This window comes from Pezoporus wallicus, unplaced genomic scaffold (genome assembly GCF_028554395.1).
Source record: "Pezoporus wallicus isolate ANWC-B61680 ecotype Strahan unplaced genomic scaffold, APGP_CSIRO_Pwel_v1 contig_11133, whole genome shotgun sequence".
Lineage (NCBI taxonomy): Eukaryota > Metazoa > Chordata > Aves > Psittaciformes > Psittacidae > Pezoporus > Pezoporus wallicus.
In genome coordinates, this window is record NW_026636583.1 from 1900603 (window position 1) to 1924292 (window position 23690).

General features: G+C 47.4%; 1 protein-coding gene across 8 annotated transcripts in view; it reads right to left on the bottom strand.

Moving 5' to 3' along the window:
* Positions 1 to 613: 613 nt before the first annotated feature.
* Positions 614 to 23690, bottom strand: part of MYT1 (myelin transcription factor 1) — a 59305-nt gene continuing 36228 nt past the window's right edge. For 5 of the 8 annotated variants that reach the window (XM_057400909.1, XM_057400912.1, XM_057400913.1 and 2 more), the window contains exons 8-23: positions 22989 to 23123; positions 21558 to 21648; positions 19881 to 19994; positions 18279 to 18493; positions 15681 to 15886; positions 14738 to 15007; positions 14192 to 14346; positions 12326 to 12388; positions 12056 to 12124; positions 9048 to 9110; positions 8369 to 8452; positions 4658 to 4879; positions 3636 to 3727; positions 2705 to 2808; positions 2443 to 2586; positions 614 to 773 (exon numbers count right to left, since the gene is read on the bottom strand). In XM_057400909.1, the coding sequence (XP_057256892.1) occupies positions 633 to 773; positions 2443 to 2586; positions 2705 to 2808; positions 3636 to 3727; positions 4658 to 4879; positions 8369 to 8452; positions 9048 to 9110; positions 12056 to 12124; positions 12326 to 12388; positions 14192 to 14346; positions 14738 to 15007; positions 15681 to 15886; positions 18279 to 18493; positions 19881 to 19994; positions 21558 to 21648; positions 22989 to 23123 (2168 nt within the window). In that variant the 3' untranslated portion in view covers positions 614 to 632. Of the gene's footprint in view, positions 774 to 2442; positions 2587 to 2704; positions 2809 to 3635; positions 3728 to 4657; positions 4880 to 7115; positions 7426 to 8368; positions 8453 to 9047; positions 9111 to 12055; positions 12125 to 12325; positions 12389 to 14191; positions 14347 to 14737; positions 15008 to 15680; positions 15887 to 18278; positions 18494 to 19880; positions 19995 to 21557; positions 21649 to 22988; positions 23124 to 23690 lie in introns of those variants that run through there. The other 3 variants (XM_057400911.1, XM_057400910.1, XM_057400915.1) reach the window with 3 other exon arrangements.

The window sequence follows — 23690 nt, forward strand, 5'->3', positions numbered from 1 at the left end:
GATCCAGAACTGCTCTTCAGATTTCTTTCAGAAAATAAAAATAAGCTACTTTATAATACTTAAAGAGTTCCCATGCCCAGTGGAGATCTGAACACTTCGGGGCTGGGAGGCCCAGCACCGGTTCAGATTTACAGGTGGCTTGCAGCTCCAGCACTTGTAGCAACACAGAACATAATTCATGTGTGAGTAGGTGATCTGGACATAGGACCATAGACAACATGAGGGTTTAAGCCAGTCAGATGCTAGTCTTGGATCAGACAAGACCCTGTTCTTGTAACGTTTTAACCCTTGGATCAACTCTGCAAGAGCATGGCAACTCAGGAAAGATGCCTGCTCTTCACCAGCTACCAAGCCCCACAGCCTACTGGAGAATTCAGCCTTCCATCCTGATCTACCTCGTGATCCAGGTAGAGAAAAAAATCCCACTTTTCTCAAGAAGGTCCAAAGTTAAAGTAAACGAGAACATTGAGTTTGATCAGTTCCACGTCTCAGAAATGGCCTCTTGGTTACATTTTGGTCCTTTTTTTTTGTCTTTTTGACTTTTTTCATTCATAAAACAAGTTTTCTAACTTGTAAACCTGAATATTTGGAGGGATACTTCCATCGTGCTTGCTCATCTCTGTCCCGCACCACTAAACCTGGATGCCCTTGACGGCTTGCTTGATGGTCTCCAGCAGGTCCTTGTTCTCTGGGTTCTGGTAGCACTCCTGGTTGGTGTACATGTCAGTCAGTGTGTTCACATATGCATCAAAGTTCTGCTCACTGATTGGCTCCTGCAGCCAAAAAAACCAAATAAAAGTGTTAGAAGTAGAGCAAGAAGATGCTGAGATGTTTCTTTGTAATTAATCCTTGCATTGGTTTGGGTTGGAAGGGACCTTAAAGTGCATCCAGTTCCAACTCCCTTCCATGGGCAGGGACACCTTCCACTGGAGCAGCTTGCTCCAAGCCCCTGTGTCCAACCTGGCCTTGAACACTGCCAGGGATGGGGCAGCCACAGCTTCTCTGCACCTCAGCACCCTTATAGCAAATAACTCTTCCTAATATCTAATCTAAATCTCCCCTCCTCATCTGTGTATGTACCAACAGCCGAAGGTCTCCACGTTGGAGCCTTTTAGCGTGTGGTGCTGCAGGTATTGAAATCTCATTGTGCAACCCCTGCTCCAGCCAGATCCTAACTGGGTTCTTAATTATGTGCATTGCCCTCATGGAACTATAAACAGCACCAGGTTAAGCACATGCCGGCAGATTGACAGGCTCGAGGCTGAATTAAGGCATGGAAATGAAGGGCTGGAGGATGGGAGGACTGCTGAAACATCACGGAGGGAATCAAAGGCAAAGTTAGGACAGAAGCCTGGTCACCTTGGGCTGAATGCTGCTTGCAGCTTTTGCTTTTGAGGGGCATGGTGGTAACCTTGCAAATGCCTAACTCTGAGTTAATGGGGAGAAAAGAAACAGGGGAGGAAGAAGAAGAACAGGACTAAAATGAGCAGATGAGTCTCGTGGGCATTCTTTAATTGGAGTTGCCTGAAACCATGAAAAAATATTTGCTGAACAGTTTATTTGACCTTTATGTGTCAAACACTTGACAAAAAAATAGCTCTCAGCGAGCGGTTTTCTGCCAGTTAGGCAGCTGGGTGAATGCTATCCAAAACTGCTCTGCTGGAGGATGGCTTCTCTCCAACCAGCCCTGATTTAAATACAACCCCCAATGAAAAGGATTCCCAACAAAAAAAAAAGAGGAGAAAAGATGGCAGAAAGAAAGAAATCAAAAGCTCATTCCTCTCATCATTGCCACGGCCTTCGTGAGTTGTGAGAGGACAGCTTCTCCCAACAACACGAGCCCCCCTCCACACACCTGGTTTTGACAACAGTAATTACATTGCTGGGAATAGAGGGAAGGTAATTAATAGCCTTTTGTGGTTTTACTATTTTAATGCAGGCTTTTCATTTTGCAGTAACTCTATGGTAACATGCTGTGGGCTGTGAGACCTTGTTAAATTAAGCAAAATACACTCTCTTTAAGAATGCTATTCTTTGGCTGCCAGCTATTCAAAACTGAATTGAAACTACCTGCATTATAATAGGAGCTCTAAGATCTTTCTGACGTTGAAATCCAATCCCTCCTGATCTCTGCTTGTGCTGTCTTAGCCTAAAAGGTGCTGGGTGCCCTTGATAAAGTTTCCTATTTTGCGATAACGCTCCCAGATGTAATGAGACAGAACAATAGTTACAAAGGCAGATCAGCAGAAAAATGACAACAAAAGGGAGATATAATGCAAGCTTCAGAGATAAGGCAAAAGTACTGATCTTATAAAGGACACGTAGGTGTGCGCAGAGAAATTCTTCCACTCTTTAATTGTGTATAACCCTTACTGTGGATTGGGTTTGGCACAGCTGCCTCCATCAGGGCCGGCTGGGGTGAGCGCTGTCAATGGTTCTTACCATGTGCGGAAGGCGGATATTGGCAAGACTTTGGATTAGAGCCTGGCTCAACCCTGAGAGCTCCAGGAACAGGGCTTCGTTTTGCTCCTCTATGATTTTGTTTTCCTCCTCAATGTTCTTCAGGTTCTTCTCCATGCTGGAGATCTGCAGAGCAAGGAGCACGGCAGGGTCACCAACCCTCACACGATGGTACCCACCACCATCCACCCGAGGGGCTTAGTCATGCATTTATGGGCTTGGATACACATCCAAGCACACAAACCTGTGACTGCAGTTTCACCATGGCTGCTTCCATCTCCGAGTTGGACTCGTTCAGCTCACTGATCTCCTTGTTCAGCTGCTTGATCTCTTCATCGTTCTCTAGAACTGCAGGAGAGATGATTATGGGCAGTTACCAACATCACTACTCACAAAGTAACCTTTGCTTTTGCATCCTTGAAACAGGACACACATCTCACCTGCTTTATATACATGTGTGTTTTCTGTAGCAAGGGTTTTTATCATCACAGTTCAATGACACTTGAATAGGTCAATATGTAAATGCAAAAGCAAATGACAGTGTAGCAGTTGGGGTCCAGCACATCCCTTGCAAGGTCAATTGGGTCACTCAAAGGTTGGGAAGATGCCATTTGACAAACTAATGCATGTCTCGATTAGAAATTACGAAGTTCATAAAACAAAGGAGTATTTATAGAAGAGTGCAAGTATTTATAGGTTCCAAACTATAGTAGTATTCAAGTTAAATGCCTGAACCTTGTCAGATACCACAGAAACCTCAGTAATAGAACTGGAAACGCGAAATGCCATCGCTAACAAAATTCCACATCCAGAAATATCTCAGGATTAAAAGCCCTGAATAGGTGGAAATTGCTGAACGACTGCAAGGGGTTTGTAAAAATGCCAGTGAATATTTGATTAAAAACCCCACAAAAACCTACTACTTCAGCATCATTTTTTACTTGCCTGGAATTTCACTATGGAAACTCCTTCTTTACTGTGTCGTTCAGGAGCGGTGCTGGTACCACCCCCCAACACCCAGAAACCCAAGGAATGGGTGCTCATGGCACAAGTCATCCTTGCAAACCTGCAGCCAGGTTTGAGTTGTTGAATTCCCCCACCACTGGTCTGCAAAGAAAGGTTCATGGACCCAAGACCTTTATACACCGCAAGGCAAAAGGAGTACAAGTCCTTACCATCGCTGGTCTTGAACTTTGTGTTGAGAATTTCATCCCCTGAGAGTTTTCCTTTCTTCCCAGCAAAAGTAGCTCTTGGGCACCCCGACAAACTGAAAAGCAATTAAAAATGGGTTTCATGAACTTTTGGTATTTATAGGTGCTTATGTTCCCAACAACAGCTCATACCATTTGGTGGAGTTCATGCTGTGAGACGGTTCTTGTAAAAGCTTTTTATGGCACAGAGGAAATTGCTTTATGAATAATGCCACAAAACTCCTCATTTATAAAGCGAGAGCAATTTTCTCGAGCAAAGATTAAACAGCACACCATTTCCTAGAGGAGGGGCTATGCCAGGTCAGGAAGGTGAGATGAGTCTGGTGAGTGGTATGAAACCTTTGTTTGGGGTACCCAAGTCCTGTCTGGCATGCTAATGAAAGGACATTATATTATCAATTTCCTTTATTTTGCTGAATCTAGTTCCATCCAGGGAGACCTCAGAGCAGCTTCCAGTAGCTAAAGAGGTTATATGAAAGCTGGAGAGGGGCTGTGAACAAGAGCCTATAGGGTCAGGACAAGGGGGAACGGCTTTAACCTGCCAGAGGGGAGACCGAGATGAGCTCTTAGGCAGAAGCTCTTCCCTGTGAGGGTGCTGAGGCGCTGGCACAGGGTGCCCAGAGGAGCTGTGGCTGCCCCATCCCTGGCAGTGTTCAAGGCCAGGCTGGACACAGGGGCTTGGAGCAAGCTGCTCCAGGGGAAGGGGTCCCTGCCCGTGGAAGGGGTTGGAGCTGGAGGAGCTTTAAGGTCCCTTCAACCCAAACCTGGCTGGGATTCCCCGATTATCACTATTGCAGTATTAAAACAATTATGCATTTACTTCTAAGTAGAAAATTGCAACCTCAAAGCAACGTGAGGTCAGCACATAAAGCTCCAGCTATTGAGCCTTGCATGTAGAGCTGACCGATGCTCAAGCAGCATCTGCACACTGATGGGTTAGTCCATGGCAGTGTCACACTCACAATGATTTCAACGCTGTGATTTACCTTCTGTGAGTGAGGAAGCTCCCATTGGCATGGCCAGAGCCGTCGCAGCCTGGGGTAGGGCAGGTCGGGCCTTCGTTCTTCAATGACTTCCAGGAAAAGGAGGAGCCATTGAGTGATCCTTCCTTCTGCCTGCGGGCTGCCAGGGGGCACCCCGAGGCGCTCCGGTGGGAGGCGTATTTGCCACTGATGTGTCCAAGCCCAACGCAACCAGGAACCGGACACCTGGGCACAGGGAATTACAGCACAGGAATGAAGAGGGAAGTAAGGAGATTGGGGATGAGCAGGAACCAGAGCGTTCAGCCCTACAGTAAGTCAATATGATGTGGGAGCGCTGCCTGTACTCACAGGGACATAACCCTTCCCATGAACTAGTCCCTGCCCTGGAAGCCCAACAGGCTGCAACCTGTGCAATGAGGTATCTGAAGGGTTTCTGAGCCTGTATCTGTTAAGACAAGACAAATAGACCCTGTGGCACTGCTCAGCCTCACTTGCCTCCTCTTCTTGGTTCACACTCCATGGCTACAGAGAGATAAATCTATGCTCTCAAGGGGATGACAGTGGGAATTACGCTCACCAGCCTTCCCATCCTTGTGCTTCTGCCACCGTTTCAGGCATACATGAGGTGTGAGAGGTGTTGTGGAAGCACAGACACGACTTGTGCTGATTGCCGAGAGGATGAGGACCTCTCTAAAGCGCATCTCCTTCCTGCTCGCATCCTCCCCACCTAATGGCATACTCACTAAATTCAGCCGTTCCACAAAGCCCTTTGTGTCTATTAGTGTTTCTGCTGTAGCTTGCATTTGTTTGTAAAGATACTGGTCAATAAGAAATACAGCTTAAAGTTTATTACTCAAGGGAGGTTGCTCTAAAAGAAGGGAAGGTGGAAATAGCTAAGAAATGGCAGAAATAACCCCTGTATCCTGGCTTTGGAAGCACTTAGGGACTCAGTTTCCCCAGCAAAACACCCATTGAGCTGCTCCTGCAAATCACGAGCTGCATTTCACTGCCCTGATTGTTTGTGTTTCATACAAAAGGGAGATGACAGCAAGGGGGGGGGGCTCTGTACACGCAGCCCTTTCCCAAGATAATTTGAAAACTGCTGATCTTGATTTTAATCAGCTGCAAATGCAGCACAATTCACTTATAATATCCCTGCCAGCAGGATCCTCAGTAAATTCATAACATCATTGCTTTTATATGATCATGAGCAAATTACTGAATCCTCAGGAGGAAAAGGATGGGGAAGGGGGGTGGAGGTAGAGCAAGAACGAGACAAACCCCAGCGTTTAGCACGCAGCCGTTACAGCCCACCCATTACATATTTTACACTGTTAATTTAACTTTCATTGTTAACAAATAAACCAGAGCCTCGTGATGCAAAAGAGCTGGATGGGGCTTTGCTATTAGGATTATTTCTTTAATTATTAGTATTATTTAAGAGAAGCACCAATAGTGTCTGATCAGTTCGGCACCTGTGGATGCTCCCATTTGATGCCAGGGCTGGGCTGAAGGTTGAGGTGATCTGTTCAGTCATGTCTGTAGGAAATTACTCGAGGGATGAACAGCAGAAACAACAGGGACTCGATGACTTTCCCCTCAGTGGTGATGTGCAAATCTCGGCTGGGTTCCAAGTGGCTCCCGGTGCAGGTGGAGGAGGGAATTAGAGCCAAAGCTCCTTAATGCAAACCCGCACCGGGCGCACCTTGCTGTGAGCACTGAGCTGGGGGAAGGCAGCAGGGAAGGGGTCATTGTGCTGGGTTGTTTTGTGCATCTCAGAGGAGCTCCTGCCTGTGCCATGGGGTAGAGGGGGAATGCTTTCACGTCCTTATGCCACTGAGACCCTCACAGCCCACCCGGCACTACCTGCACCCACACTCAGCAAGCAGCAGAGCCACAGTGAGCCTCCAAGGCCAGAACCAGCTTTATAGTCAGAAAACCCAACCCCATTTCTTGCCACTTCACCTTCCTGGCAGTTGCATTTTTAGGGTGGACTAGGTTAAGGTATACAGGGTGTTCAGCCTGGAGAAGAGAAGCCTCTGAAGAGACCTTAGAGCAACTCCAGTGCTTAAAGGGGCTACAAGAAACCTGGAGAGGGGCTTTGGACAAGGACCTGTAGGGACAGGACAAGGGGAAAGGCTTTAACCTGCCAGAAGGAAGACTGAGATGAGCAAAGAACCCAACACTGGAGGAGCCACTGGGCTCATTTCTGACTGGTCCCAGCCCTGAGTGAGGCAGGAAAGAGCAAAGCCCTGACTTCCCCATCCCACAGGGCACACATCCCTGGGTGAAGACATAGGGAGGAACAACCACCCAACCAGGGGCTCTGGCTGCAGTAAAAGAAGCAAATGTGAACAGTGCAGCAGCTGGGAGTCGCGCAACAGCATTTGCTGCCCTTTCCTCCTTTGTGTCGGTGGTTAATGGCACAGCATTCCACCACCAGCAGCAACGTACTGGAGCCAAAAGCGGAGTTTTTATCCCACAGATTCTTGAGGAAGTTGCTTAATTTTTAATAAACTCGGCTAACTCCTGCTAATTACCACACGGCTCATTTAACCGGGAGCTTTCCTTCCTGTATGCCGAGAACACAGCAGATGGCTCAAATACCATCTTCTTCCTAAAGGTCCTTCCCCCGGCTGGCGCATCCCCGTTTCCCGCAGGGCTCTTCCGCTCCCCCAGCCTCCCGCTCCGGCTCAGCCTCTGGTCCAGGGCAAACCCCACATACACAGAGGTATTCACTGTGTTCTGCAAGGGCAAGACCTGCCCTAGGGCTAAAATGAGCCAAAATAGATGCATCTGGGGACAGGCTGCTGAGCCAAAGGGGTTTGGGCAGATACACCGGTGCTCCTAGCAAATGGAAGCTCGGATGGGGTTAACAGGGTTTTCTTTATCCCTCTCCGCCTGCACTTGCTGGGTGAGTGGACAGGCCCTGGAAAAGCTGGGAATGCTCTGGATTAGGATCTTGGAGTCAGTGTTAGCCCCAGCATTGCTGTAAAAGCTTTGATGTCCTGTAGCAGCATGAGAGGTCAAGACGCAGACCCTGAACCTCACATCAGGCTCTGGATGCTGAGCCCGTGATGCTCAGCCTTGCTAAAAGTCAGGACAAATGGATTTCACAGCAAACGAAAGCTGAGGGATTTAAAATCTCCATTCCCACTAGGAATAAATCCCCTGGGATGTTTAGAAAAATTCAGCCTGAGGCAGAGAGAAAGGCTTTTTGTTTGCTTTGGGTATTCAGCCATAGCAAAGACCCTACAAAACACATGTAAGTCCAGGTTACTGGATCCTAGTTGCACTCAGTTCCTGTTTCTGCTGCATTCCTAGGAGATAAGCACCACCAGCACCCCTCACCTCCCCACTGATGCCGAAAAACCTGCAACGTTCTGCTTGCCTGTGGGGTTTTACCCTCATTTACAACCCTTTAGGAATTATATAAAGCACAGGTAGGAGAGGAACAGCTTGCACCCTACCAGCTTACCTTTCACATCCGCAAAGCCAAATACACCATTACCTCCCCACTGCCCAATCACATTCCAACATCACAACACCATTTTGGGGATTAGGGAAAAATTCCTCCCCAAACCAACAGACGAGCTTTGGCTCTAGCGTGGGCAGATGATGCTTTGAGCATCATTGTGCTGCTCCACGTAAATCTGTGCGAGGCAAAGGGGGATAGAGCGAAAGGCTCCACTCGGGAGGTATCTCCAGACTTACTTCATCAGCTCTGGGTCTTCTTTGTCATCCTTTGTCGGGGTGATCTTGATCCCACTTTTCTTGGCACGAGGGCAGCCTGACAGACTGTGGTTAAAAAGAGAAGAAAGGCCTGTCTCACTGGCAGAATCACTGCATTTGCTATTCCCCCGCTTCAGTCAGCTTTCCCTTGCATTTGGCACAGTGTTTTTGATCTCCCTCGCTTTGCAGCTTCACATCACGAGGAGAAGTCAGGAGGAAAAAAAAAAGATAATCAGAAATTGAGGGAGATGGACAGTAATTAATGGTGTCTAGATAAGAAGATCTCTGCTAACAGCCTGCGATGTTTAATGGAATTGTTGAAACAGAAGGCTCAGATCTCTGCTATTAATGCTCTAAAGTGATAATAGAAGTCATAAATAGGTAGCATTATTAACAGGAACATTGCATCAGCTAAAATCTGACCCTTTGTCTTTTATGCTGTTGAAAGGAGCTTCTAATCAGATGCTGGCAACATCAGAAAAAAAAAAAAAGAGAAGTCAGATTAAAGAGATGAAAATAGGCTTCAGTTGTCAGTAACATTAATGTTTTATTCAGAACTTTACAACTCTGCCCACTGCAGGGGGAAGAAGCACCCCCCACCCCCCAAATCAAAACAAAACAGAAAGAAGCTACAGAAAAACTAATTGAAGGGAGATCTTACCTTCTATGCGATGCATAATTTCCTGTTATGTGACCAGAGCCATCACAACCAGGAGTAGGGCACCTGCAGAGGAAAGGGAGGCTCAGATTAGCCTGGGGATGGGAGCAGGGGATCGGTGCTTTGCAGCAGCTCATTGCAAAGAGAAACTGAGGGGCTGTCAGCACAGAAGCAGGTTTTTCATCCTGCCCCTTCTCCCTCCATAAGAACAAGGCCTGGAATATCCACCGGAGTCAATGTATCACTGCATGATGGGGGTGTTGGAGAGGAGCATCGGTGGGAAGAGTGGGATGTTGGGAGCACAGTGGATGGTGGCTCCCAGCTTCTGTCCCCCATCCTCACAAAGGGGACAGCTCAGGAGATGACAATAAACCAAATAAGAGACCTTCAGGACAATGGATGTCATCCTGAAGCCATAAAGAGACAGCAGATGCCATCCATGGCCATTGGGCTGGGCATAAGCCTAGGCAAAACCCAGAACAATAGCCTACAGCTCTGGACACCTCGGCCACCACCAAAAGGAAGCCCAACTGAAGGTCTCAGCTCTGGCCCCTAAGAGTGACTGGAGCAGTGATTTCCACAGATGCCCTTAGCTTTGCAGCTTGGAAAGAGCCTTTTATAAAAGTCCTTTTGGGTTTGTTTTTTTTTGGTCACAAAATACCAAAATTCTCTTTTTTGCACCAGCTCTGGGAAGGGTTTGGCATTTGTAGGGCAATGAATTGTCTCCATTGGTGGAGCACCTTATCTAAGGTGGGAGAGCAGGGACATGTCCTGGTCCTAGAAGGGTGTCAGGGAGACTAAGTCAGGAGCCAAGCTCAGCATGCTCAGACCCAGGAAAACATAAATACACACAGGGCTGGTGCACTAAGAGAAGGGACGCATCCAGCAGGACCTCAGTGAGGATGCACGCTCCCTAGCGCATCTGGAAGTACAGGTTGAGGAGATGGCAGTGACATCTCCCTATTATGTGCTATTAAAGTAGAAAGCAAAACTCTTCCTTTGTTGTTCTTGCTTCAGGGCGGGATGGAATTATAAACCCACTCCTTTTGCCTTGCAGGACTTTTAAAGAGGGGAAGAGAAGTAATTTGATTTTCATTTTTAATTATCTGGAGACAAATCATACCGACAGAGACCTTTTATTGCATGTTCCAGCCTGGAGCTATTTTTTTTTTATACCAGGTATATTAACCCCTGAAATAGAATTTATAATAGAAACACTGACATGGCCTTATCTGAAGTTGTAAAAAGCTCTGTCTGCACTATCTGTAATATCTCCAAATCCTCTTTCCCTTCCTCCTTCCTCTGCTCCCATCCTCACTAGGACATAATAGTCTTTGGGAAATAACATTTAAAAGCTTTGATTTGTCCAGAATTCCTCTGTTTTACACAGTATTTTGATACAAAGCACTGACACTGGGTACCCAAGGGGAGTGGGGGATGCTGCCCACCAAGGCTTGGAGTGATGCTCTCTGAGGACCAACCCAGTTTGCTTTATCTCCAGGTCCTTACTAGAAATGGTCACTGTTCCTGAGAGCTTTTAATATCTGTAACACTAATTGCCTGATCACTGGCTATTCTTTAAGGCTGTTGGAGAAACACCAGTTCAGCAAAGCTCTCTTAAGAGGTCCTTTTCAAAGTGTATATTGTCTATAATGCATGATTAAGTGTACTTAGTGCTAATCATGCGAGTCCTTTTCATCCACTTGCATATTCTATTAATATCAACTAATCCAGCTACTTTTCCACCTTTGTGATAAGGAGCAGGCTTTTAACAAGCATTTTTCCTAACACAAGGATTCGCATTGGTGGTGGAGTATGGAGCAGTCCCAGCCCCACACTGCCCTACAGGGCACCAAACAGGGATTTGGGACTTTACCAATCACCTTAATGTCCAAAGGGGCTCCTGCCTGACTCTAGTATGGCTTCAACATCACTGCCAGCACACAGGACACAGGGCATTACTGGTTTTCATTATAAGCCTATGCAATGTGGAGTCCTCCATGAGGTTTTCCTCTCTGTAGAGGTTCTTCAGTTATAGATTTCAGTGTCTAAATAATCCTGAAACTGGATTCAAAGCAGGGAGCTCAGAGGAGAATCGGCCTCCAAAGATAACCTGGATCCATGGGAGAGATGTTGAAAACAGATTTAAATGAGGTTTCCCCCAAAGGTGCAGGTTGGGTGGAGGAGATTTAGGGTCCCACCAGTGTCTCCATCACTTTAAATACTATTTCTATTAAACCTCTCTTTAGGGGAAGCAACCAAAGAGAGCATTTGGGAAACCCTCTTGTGAAGAATAAGCTCCTACTGAAAATGAGTTTGGGGAAGACAGAAACAAAGCTGCAAATGGGATTCCAAGGAATATATTTGAATGAAAGTGGCAAAACCAGATTCCTCCCTTCAGGATCAGAAGTGGGAACACAGGGATTCGGGTGCCCATGAGCCCTTTACCCCTGGCTCTGGGTCCAGCCTCACTGAGTGTGTCCATGATCTCTCACAAATCAAATTCCCATGGAAATTAATAGGAACCGACTGTCACTATATCCTGAATGGCCCCTAAAATTGAGGGTATTTTCCCAGCTGTGCCTCTTCCCCAACATAAAGTATGTGTCTTTATCTGGGCTTTGGATTATTTGAAAGGCATACAAAAACACTGACTGAAAAGGCACAAACTAGGGAAAAGAAGCCAAATGAAAAAGAAGGACGTTTTCCTTGTGGGAAGGAATTCCCAAAGGAAATCTGCCTGGGATCCAGCTTATTTCTTATCACTGCCCTGATCCCCCCTCCCAAAAATAAGCCTTTCTCCATGCCACTGCCTCTCTTCAATGCAGTACTGGAGGTTAGACCCCATCACTGCTCCCCACAGGTGGATTTTGATCGGCTCTTTGAAAGGAGAAGGGAAGGGATGGAAAAGCAAAAGCAGAGCAAGAGGACGGGGGGAAGGATGGGAGGAAGAGAGAAAAAAGGGTGGAAATAAAGAAAAAAAAGGAGTTTCAAGTTGAGCGCAAACATACTTGAGGTCAGCAGAGTGGGCAGCCATGAGGTTTCTGAGGCTCTTGTCAGCAAGAGGACAACCAGAAAGGCTGAAAGAGAAGAGATGGAATATCTGGATAAGCCAAAAAAAAAAAAAGGGAAAAAGGGGGAAAAAAAAAAGGGAAAAAAGGAAAAAGAAAAAGGGCTGGGGAGGGAGAGGGGCAACAGAAGGGGGAGGAACCAGAACCAAACTAAAGGGCAAAAATCAAGATGTCTTTGGAGCCCAAACCATGAGCCAAAGGTTGACCCACCTGCGGTGAGAGGCATAGTTTCCTGTTATGTGTCCACTGCCATCACAGCCTGGGGTTGGGCAACTGGATAAGAAGAAGAAGGAGGATAAGTGAATGGATTCATCCGAGAGCTATGGATCTGCAAAGCTGTCTCCTTCCATCAGATCTCAGTGTGTGTCTAATGTTTGCATGCAAGTAAACCAGCTCTTTCCCCATCAGCTGCCCTTCCTCCTCTTTTATCCCCCAAAAGATCACAAAGATCCTGAAAAAAAAAACTACAAAAAAATGGAAAAAACTGTAGGAAATGTGGAGAAAACATTTGGAATATGGAACTGCTTGGTTTGCTCGATGGCAGTGGGAGAACTGAAGCAGCTGGTTGGGTGGCATGGACAAACGGGCATGAGCTCCATGTCTGGGTGCTGCCAATGTGGATGATATTTGCAATACTGAAGCTGCAGGAATCAGCTTATTCCTTGAAAGCCTCAGATTTCAGCTTTATGAAATGGTTTTCTTTCTTCCAGCCCTTGTATCTGCAAATAAAAGCTTGGAAATACTGTTCACTCCACAAAGGGAATGAAAGTAATCTCCGATTGATGCGCCTGAGGGATCCTAAAGTGAGGATGGGCAGAAGCTGCCACATCCCGTCTGCTACATTTCCCCCCTTCCCTTTCTGCTGCCTTCCCTGTGAATTGCCCTTGTGCAGTGATGGAAAAAGGTGCCATTCCTTGTGGGTGTCCAGGGAATAAAACCCAGTCTGTGCCTGAGCAGTGGGTCTCTGGCCCAGTCATGCCCTGCCTGCCCAAGGTATGCAAGAGTGGGGATGTCCCGGGACACCACAGGGATATCCTGGGACAGTTCAGCCCAAGCTGGGAGGAGAAGAGGACTCAAGGGGCTTACCCCTGCATCCTCTTCACAGCCACAACACCCTCACAAACACAGCAAGCCCTAGAGCCAGCGCTGATACGAAGATGCTCAAGCAGCAGTGATGTACATGGTACCCACTCGTGCACCAACAGGAGGGTGACAGAGGTGAGGAGCATCTTCACAGCAACTGCCATCAGCTACACCCAGCCCTGGAGCATCAAACAGACACAGTGGGCAAGTCTGCTCCTGTGTTAACTACAGCTAATTCATTACAGCCCTTGGGCCAGAAAGGAGCAAGGATGCTAAACAGGGAGAGAAGTCTCAGGGCTGCCCATAACACCATTTATTTATTCCAAGGCTATTTATATTTAGGAAATTTCTCTATCCTTGTAATTCAATTAAAGCACAGGAGGATTTCAAGGCTCTACCTCAGAAATTGCTGTTCATATCACTGCTGGGTTTTAAAAAGCCTTTAGAGCTTTGCACAGGGCAGCTGCTCTGTGCTTGGCTCATTTAGGGAAGAAGCTGCTGCTGCTCTGCCCCCATGGATCTCTTCCCTGCCTGCCTGTTCCTTCAGCCTCCTGCTGCATCACCAGATAACAATCTGTGTTGTATAGGGTCAGCAAAACCATGCCCTGTTTAACATATAGGAAAGTCAAATGCACAGGAAAAGCCAAGAACAGCAGATCTGCTGGGACATCCTGGTCACAACCTGCAGACTGATCCCAACCTGCCATTAGGTCAGAGCCAGGTCCAAGCTGCAGCACTTGGGTCAGGCTCTGAACATTAACCACTAATTTCGAGATCATTTTGGATGCAGAGCAATACCCCATCTAACAGAACAGACCTGGGTCTGTGCTTCCACCCACCCAGTGCCATAACTACATAGACATGAGCAAGGTTCTCCAATGTGAGATGCGCCGTGACAGCCCCCATCCATGTATCCTGCAAGAACACATTTTGTCTCCCACCAGCCTGGCTGTGCTGGGTACATATTTGATAGGTCTTGGGGGCAGGACTTACGTGAGCAGCTCTTTCTTGATGTCCTTGGAGAGGAATTTAAGCTTGAAGTTGGTTAAAGTCACCTCCCCTGGGTATTTTCGTTCTTCAAAGTTTTCCTCTGACACTTCTTGCTCATCAGCTTCCGAGGAGGCAAAAGAGTGGGCAGCAGGCTCTGACTGCAGGAAAACAGATGGGAAAAGTGGTTGTCGTGGTGGTCATTGCTGCTGAGCAATGGGAAAAGGTGGAATCCCAGGTTCATCCCAGTTGTGAGTTAGCGCAGCATTACCAACACCCTCTGTGGTACCCAAACCAGAGATCCAATAGTCTCTAATTTCACTGTTTTAGAGGAAAAATGTGGAAACCATGTCTGTACAGGGGTTTACACCTGGTTTTTCACAAGGTTTTGGAGGGATGAAGATGAGTGCAATCCCCCCGCACTCATCCTCAGCAGCACCTAGCTCAAGGGACAAATTAGGGGTTCTGGGGGAAAACAGGACAACTGCACAAGCGACCATGGCATTCAGTCCCACAAGAGGCATTATTCAAGTATCAAAAGTCACCTCTCACCTCTTCTGGCTCCTCTTCCCGCTGACGGTTTGGTTTAGTGTAGTCAATGGGCCCATCCCATTCATCCTGGCGGGAGGTCTGGCTGGACTGGGGGGAGGTCATGGTGCTGCTTGTGGCACTGGTGCTGTTTTGGCGCTGGGACACGTCTGGGGACTTCATGCTGGGACTACTGCTGCAGCTGCTGCTGCTGGGAAAGGTGCTCTCCCGCTTGCGGTGCTTGTTCATACTCAAATCCAGAGTCCCGTTTTCATCCACCTCAATGTCCATGGACTGAAAGGTTGGAAACATGCCCAACGTTAGCAGCTGCCAGCAATTCCCAGTGGGCATCTTGCCCCCGTTTGTCTTTTGCAGTGCAGGGGGCAGGTTATTCATGTCCCATCCTCTCCACAGTCAGTTAGAAGGAACTGAATGAAAAAGGATGCTCTTTCATAAATAGTTCAGAAACGTGCCCTGTACGACCAGCAATGTGGTTTTATGGCTCAGTTGTTGAACGCAGGCATCTAGTGCCATTTAAGATGCCCCATGGTATCTGAGACATCTGCCCAAGGCTGGGAGTGCAACCCAGGACTTGTGGAAAACCTGCATCCCTCTGAAAAATAGCTGGAGATCAGCCTGGACACAACTGGGGGATCTCAAATGGCATCAGACACAGAGCAGTGAGCAACTGAAACCAGCTCAGACTCTGGCTGGGAATGATGCTCATCTCAGACGAGTCATTTGAACCATGATACATCTCCATAACACACAAAGAGCCAAGATTACCTCCTCCAAACTGCATCACCCCAAGCAGGGAGCTAGAGGGTGACGTGATGAGTTTCTGCATCCCCTCTATATTTAAACATTGAAATGAAAGGAAGGGTTAAAAAAGGGTATTTCTCCCATCCCAAACTTCAAGCTTTAACCCACTCTGTGGCAGCTGGAGCCGCGCTCACGCTCAGCTCACCTTGCCAGGGGCCTCTTGCTGCTTGGTGCTGAGATTCTCTGGCATCTCCCAGCAGCGGGTGGAGAGGTTGAGGATGGCCGTGGCAGCCATGTGCGCAGCCTCAGCATCCTGCGAGTAGTCGAAGCCTGTGGAGGAAGATGAAGTGCTCTTCACGTAACTGCTGGAGGGGCTGTGGCTGGGGGAAGAGGCCTTTGGAAAAGGTTTGGCTGGAATGAAAGCAGAAGGAACAACACAAGGTTAATGTATAACCAGCACGGAGAGCGGTGAGAGCTTAAGTCAGGTTGACCCAGCCCCTGTATGAGCAGATCCAGGGCGGCCTGTGGTTATTACTGATCCACGGGCTATTCTGTTGCTTTAGGAATGATGCGAAAACCTAATTCATTAATGACACTGCGCCCAAGTCCCCAAAACATGAGTGCTTGCCTTCATCAAAGCTGCTCCTCAGTGCAAGTGGTTAAAGGAGAAAGCTTAGAGAAGCTTCCTGGCTCTTTCTTCATTGTTCTCTCTGTGTTCATAACTTATCTGCGGAGCTGACGTACGGGGAGATTTCTTGTAGCCCGTTTGAAAACTTACCATTTACAGAATTCCATTAATGGCAAAACCGTGGCCATGAAATACGAGCTCGCAATGATGGCACCACTGAAATATGGGCTTTCTGACAGCTGACATGTCATGAGAGTACGCCTGAATAACAGGATTTATTACCCAGCCACGACACTGCTCTGCTGCCCTATAACACAGTGCAAGACAGTGCAGTCCTGGATGCAATTTCTCTTTACGCCCTATGAAATGAAAGCGAGTATTTCCCAGGGTCAACCCACAATACGAGTTGCCCTAATCCTGAACCTGGTCCTAAGAGGGCCCTGACCCATGCAAAGTCTGTGATTTCAGTGGGTGCAAACAGGGGATGGTCGGATTTTGATCACTCACAGGATTGTGTTTTGAATTCATCAACAAAATCATCGAATTCTTAATTTGGGGGTGAAAAAATTCCCCCTTCCAGTCAGAATCTCACCCAGCAAAGACTCAAGCTTTGGCTTGATGGCAGCAAAAGCAGCAAGACAATCCTGGTTGATGTGGCTACAGAGCAAAGCAATTTCATTATTCCCATTACAAACTAGTCATATAAGGCACTATAAAATGCTAATCTTCCCAAGGCCTGCTTTCTCCCTCCTTGTGTGCGTATATAATGCATATTGACATTAATGGGAGTTATGCACACACATGCAGGGCAATATAAATCCCTCTGGATGAAGATCTCTTTCAAATAAGTTCTCAGTGAAAGGAACAGATTTCCCTGCTATGATTGGCAATCATATTCATCTTGTCGCTTTGATTAACTCATTGGAGCTTTGCCCGCATGGTTATTCTTGTGCATGGCTCCTTGGTTTCGAGTCCGGTTTAATCCATGTCTTTGCAGCGGGATGTGGGTATTTGCCAGCCCAACCTGACAATATCCCAGATCGTGAGATGCCAATTTCAATTTCACACCGGAGGCTCAGCGATGCTTTTCCATTTTGTAAGTATTTCTACCACTAATAGACTCGCAATCAGCAAATTAGTAAAATAAGTGAGGAGAAAAAATAGAAAGGATTATCCTAGTGGGTCTGCTGGAATTATTTTTGTCAGTACAATTACACTGAAAATTCTTTGCTAATATTGCAAATAACACAATCTATTCAGCGAGAGAATCGCTTGTGCTGGGAAACAAATTACTTTTCCATCAGCCCTAACCCAGGATGACAGTGGCAGTTGTGCTCTCTGGCCTCCATCCAATTTCATTGTCTGATCCTGTACAGATTTAGTACTGCAATAAAGGGCGCTTCCATTGTAGTGCAACAACCGGGATGCTTTCAAGTACGAGCACTTTTTAGAGAGCAGCTGCATCAGGATTAAGCAGGATTGTGGAAGTGGGATTAGCCAGACACAGAAAACCCTCTCGAGGCTGCTGACTTCTGCAAACTGGGCTCCTAAATCTAATTCTTTTCCTCTCAAAAAGATGTCTTCAGGTGCACATTTGGTGTCAAAGGGAAGGTGGATTTTAGCATCATCTATCTCTCCGTGCAGCATCCCTCCTGCTCCTGGCAGCCCAGCCCCTGAGGGTTTATTTAGCCATTTCATTATTACCCACTCTTTCCTTGCACAGTGCTGTAACCAGTGCAAGGTCCTCGGTACAGAGCAGAAGTGGGTGGCTATGATAGGAAAGAGCTGGGACATAGGAGGTGGATGATCGATAGGTAGCAGAGCTGGAGAGCGGAGCACAGCAGAGAAGACAAATGTGTGGAGTGGCTCATATATAAGATGGAAGAGGAGAAAACTGTAATCCATTTAGCTAGATGAGGAAAGACAGATCAATAGATATGAACTGCAAAGCAACAGGGATAGACTGAGGACAACTGTGTAACTTATCCCACCTAGACACATCGCTCAGGTTAATATTCCCAACCATTTCTCCTCCCGTTCTGCAACAGCAGGAGGGATCCAGCAGCCCAGCCCCAAGACTCTCCCATCACCCCAAACCCAGCATCCCAAGAGCTTCGCAATACACCGAGAAAGGCAGAATATGCAAAACCCAGCCCATCCCTGCTCCCGACTTACATTTAAAGGCTTTAGGTGAGGTTTCGCTAGTCTGAATCTTTGGGGCAAGCATGCGTTTGCCAAAAACCTGAGCATCAAAACTTGCATAATCGAAGGTGACCTTGGAGTACTTCTCCAGCTCCTTGGCCAGGTTGGCCCGGGGGGTTGCAGGGACCATGTTGGGCCGGTAGCTTCCGTACTGAGGGATCTCCAGTTGCTTCACAAAGCACATAGGCCTGCGGATGAAACAATGAGCAACAGTGATTTCTCTGTTCCTTGAGGAGACGGCTGTTAGGAGGGGACCAGTCTCAATGGGAATGTGTAGCTGCACCTTGCCCCTGAGGGGTTACTGGGGAAGAGGGGAGCAGTGGCATTCTTCTTGCTCTAGTGTGCATCTAGCTTGGGTCTCTTGGATTCCTTCTTTTCTTTTTCCATATTTTCCCTTTTTCTCTCCTTCTTTCTCAAGCAAAACTCTGAGGTGCCAATCTCATCCAAACCAATATCCTTGAAGGCTGCTATAGTGTGGCAGCATCTTCCAACAGCAGTAGACACTTGAGCATCACTCATTTAGGGCACAGGAGAGCACATGAAGGTTTGAGGACCCCAGTTTACCTCTGCTCCCTGCTGCAGGTTCTTTGCAAAGGCACCAAGGTCTCTTCCCTGCCTGCAGAGTCCTTCTTAAAGACCCGTTTCTGCTGAGCTGCCTATCAGGAATCAATTTGTCTTGCATATAAATTGTATATAAATGGCCTATTGTTATTCTCCTTCCCATGACCTCTTTCCACCAGCGAGTCCTCAGAGCAGGAGCTCCTCAGAGCATGGACCATCCTCGTGATGGCTCCGCTGCAAATAAATAAATAATGGCCCTAAATGGCCTTTCCAAAGCAGCGAGTGCTGGAGCACCAGGGTGCCCAGCAGTCCTGGGGAGCAAAGAAATAAGTTAATCAGACCTTGAAGCCTTTGTGGGAGTGCTGCTCAGGGCTTGTACTGCGGGTTTTATCCTGCTCTCGTTGCAAAATAACTAACCATATTACGCTCCATCTGTAGGCTCATGAATCACATCAGCCACAGAAGCCAGCAGCTACCAGGGATATCCTTCATGTGAGACAGCCCTTTCTCCCAGGAAGATAGAGATGGGTGAAATAACAGAATAAATGTGACTGGTTTGGCAACGAGTGGCAGGCTCCTCTCCTCTGAACCGTGCGGGCTAAGGGAGAAAAGCGAGTGGACTCATGTGAAACTGCCATCGAGTGATTTATATGGAGCCTAAATCTCCTCCTCCCACTCCCTAAGCCCACCCTACTTATAATGCTAATATAATAGCCATCATTCTCTGGCAGTTTGCATTGCAGAGTGATCGGCACAAATGCCTTCTGCTGCACTGGTGAAACCCTTTGGCCTGTCGCCTCAGCGTTAATTGATGCTACAGAAGCAATTCATTGTCCTCAATGCCCTCCCTGGGATCATCAATTAAGTATCTCCCCACCTTGGCAAGACCTATGATGATAATAACAGGGCTCAGCAGTATCCAGATGCAGCTGGAAGGAGCCGTGACGGATGCTCCTGTGAGCGTGGCAGCACAGGGGGGGCTGGGGCAGCGTTACCTGCTGTGGTCCCACTTACCTGAGTATCCGGTCGGAGTTGGAGCTGGTCTTTGAAGGATCACCAGACTGGGTTTGTTGCTTTTCATGTGATTTGGCTAATTTCTCAGCAGCAGCAATGGGGCACCCAGATAAACTGTGGCAGGGATTTTAAAGGAAGAGGAACAGAGAGAACAAAACCAAGCATGAGGGATGAGCATGGAAATCTTCACCTCAGGCACCCACTGAGCCCATGAGAAAAGTGTTTGCATTTAAAGGTTTTTATTATTATTTTTAAAATTATTAATAACTATTATAATTCTATTAATGTTTGTTATTAACATGTATAATAATAAATAATTATTATTATTGCTTTTAGTCTTGGCCAGCAGCAAAGCAGCCAAACATCCCCAGGGCACGGAGGTAGATTAAGGCAGCAGCTCCCCTGAGCTGAGCACAGAAGGAGATGGAACTGGTTTCTTTGAGTGGTTTTAACAGTTAAATGGCATTTTTGCAGTCGTATTTATGTGGATCCTTTGCAGGGAACCTTCTGAGGGGCACTTGCAGGGAAGCATTTACTTCTGATGTGCAGGGCTGACAGCGCATCGGTGCCTGGGGGAGGTTGGGGGCTGTAATGGCTTTTACTCACATACACCCTAAATGTGAGCCAGGCTCTGCCTCTCTGGGACAGTTTGGCTTACAGCAATTGCTTAGGGAAGGCAAAAACCCCTCCTAAGCAGAGCTTACACACTCCCAGTCAACCCCAACCCATCACAGGCACCTTTATCACTGGAGCAGCCAGCACTGAGAGAACCCAAACCCAGCCCTGTGTGAAATTCAGAGCTCTCACCCCACTGGATCTCACCCCAAAGCTCACTCCGTAACCCCCTAGCACCAGTGGATCACCTCAGTCTCACTGTGATCACTTGCTGCCTGCACCAAACCCAGCTTCTCAGTTAACCAAGCAGATTTCCTCAGTTCTCCTCCAGCAGCTATAGTGAAGCATCCTCCAGCTTCCTCCACAGCTGAACGAGTCATGACACAAACTCACCTTGCTCCTGCAAACGCATCAGCCCTCTCGGAGCTGTCACTCTCTGCCAGTTAAGCTCAAGTGCAGCGAATGGTAAATCATAAATTCATGAGTGCATCCCTGCAGCACAAGCTGGTCTGGCTCTTTGAAAGGTTTCTAGCTTTTAAGTGCACCATCACCTCCTCTTACAGCCTTTCTGTTTGTAGAAGTGCTCAAATTTAGCTGAAGCCAGAGCATGGGGTATAATTATAAGGTCCCAAAGCACACCTCTGTCCCCTTCTGACCACATCTGGGCTGAAGTCCTACAGCAAAAGGACCTGAATTCCCAGGTCAATAGTCAGTTCAGCCTAAATAGTATGGATATGCCTAGAAATCCTGCACAGTGCCACATCACTAAACACAAACATCACCCTGCAATCAGCGGCACAGGGCACCCTGTGCCAAACACCTCTTTCGTGAACCCCCCACCTTCATAATCCCACCTGGAAGCATTGCCATGCCCTATTGCCCAGCCAGAAATCACCACCCCATCATACTTCCCCATGTTATTCTTTGTCTTGGGATCATCCCTGCTTTCCTAGTCTTAGTTGCCCCGTCTCTCAATGCAAGAGTGAAGCCAGCGCTTTGGGGGTGGTTGCCCTGCTGCCATCCTTGCCCTGGCCATTAGGGAGAAGAAGTCAAAGCTGGTACCTCCTGTGCGTGTTGCGGTTGCTGTTGACGTGACCCTGTCCTGTGCAGCCTGGCGTGGGGCATTTCAACACGTTCTCGTGCATCGCCAAGACTTGGGGGCGAGAAAGGGAAGGGGAGAGGGGAAGGGAAGCAAAAACAACTTGATAAAAATCAGAGGGAAGAGAAAAAGACAAAATCATCAAGTCTTGGACTTCCTAGAAACCAGGGAGTGTGAAATGCTGTGATTAGAATTTGTCGGTGCAAAGAGTGAGGGATTTACAAAGCAGCAGCACTCAGGTCAGCACTAGATTAGCATCTCGGCACACAGCTTGGCCTCCTTTGCCTATTGGAATGTGGTTTCTCCCATCCCACCACCACCCTTTTGGAGCCGGGTCTCCCAGTTTCAGGTAGTTTTGAGTGACTGAAATTGTCTCTCTGCTTTCTCCTTAGGACTTGTCCTTTTTTTTCTGATTTCTTTATTTTTCTGGTTTAATTTTAATCCTCAGGATTATTGCTTCCTGCAGCACTGACCTTAAAAGCACAGAAAACGCTTTGATTTGCAAGCTTTTCTAAAGCACGCAGCTCGTGTTAGGGGTTTATTAATACCCTTTTCTTGCATTCAAGCTGTACTTCCTCCTCGTTTCCTGCAGTTGGGTGTTTATGGCAGGTCTGCAACCTTTGAAATTACTGATAAGGAAAGGCTCCTTTTTTTTCCTGTCTATTATGGCATTATCATAAACATACAACATTGATTTTTATGTGCATGCACAGGGAAAGCTATTTCAGATGCTGGTGGAGAGGTAAAAATAAAATCTCTATGCATCTGTATATATAAAAAGGTGTTATGATGATGATAAATATTTTCTGTGGAAGAGATGAATCTTGGTATAGAACCTTGGGAGTATTCCAGTGACGAGAGCGTAAGAGGAGACTCAGCTCTCCTGCACATCCTGAACAACTCCTCTCCTTTGCCATACAGCAGCACTTTCAGCACAGTTGGACAGCGAGAGAGAACAGTTTCCCCTTTTCCCAACGTGATATCCCGAACAGGGAAAAATAAGTGACACTCAGTGTAAGGATGGGAACTGCTCAACACACCTCTGGAGGTGGGTAGGCGTTTTTAAAGCACCTCTTGGATATGCAGAGAAGGGATCTCATTCTCCACAGGATGGTGCTAAAAATCTTTAAGAAGGGTAAGGCTTCCTAGTGAACTCCACAGCCACCAACCATACCCATATGGTGGATAGAAACATCCCGGAACAACTTGGAAAGGCACCATCCCATGCCAGAAACTATTATACCCCAAGGATTAGCATCATGCTTGCTCTAGAGACTCAGTCATAAAATCCATCTGTTGTCCTCAAACCAGCTCTACCCATCAGGTGTGAAATTCCCCTTAGGAAATAAGGCTTCAGGCTAATTTAAGCACCGTGTATCCCACCATGTACTCACTCTCCGGAGGGATCCTGTCTTTGTGCGGACAGCCAGAGAGGCTGCGGTGGTGAGGGTAGAGTCCCGTGACGTGGCCGGTCCCATCACAGCCAGGAGTTGGACATTTGATTTCTCTCTTCTCGGGTCTTGAGGGATCTAGGGAATGTGGGGGAAAGGCAGTGGGGAGCAGGATAGGGATTTGGAGGCGGAGAAGTTAAAAGGAGAGGAAAACTGCTGAGGATGCTTCCCACCCGCTTTTCCAGTGAAACAGGGAGAAACCCTTTGGAGGGTTTCTTCCCAAAGGTGGATTTACAACACTGGAAGCTCCAGAAATTAACACCAGCAAAGCAATTTGAGTAATTAACCAGGCTTGGAGCAGGGAGCTGTTCACAGCGATGGCGCAGGCAGCCCAGCTCTGCACCGAGGGGACTCAACAGCCCATGCCAAGTCCCCTGTGTTGTTGTGGCCGTTCCCCTGCCACTGCTTTAAAACCCACTTGGATTTTAAACCAGCCCTACTGCTCGGGCTGAGATTTAAGGCCAACAACCAATTTAGCCAAGCAATTCCCTTGCTGAGATGCAGACGACACCTTCATTTTGTGCATTCAGTGTTGACCTCTAGGATATCCCCATCCCTCTGGGCATTGAGGATTTGTGGCTAAATCCCCCCTGTGGGCTGTGAACACCCCCCAAGCAGTCTCTTTCTGATGGGGTGCTAAGCAGG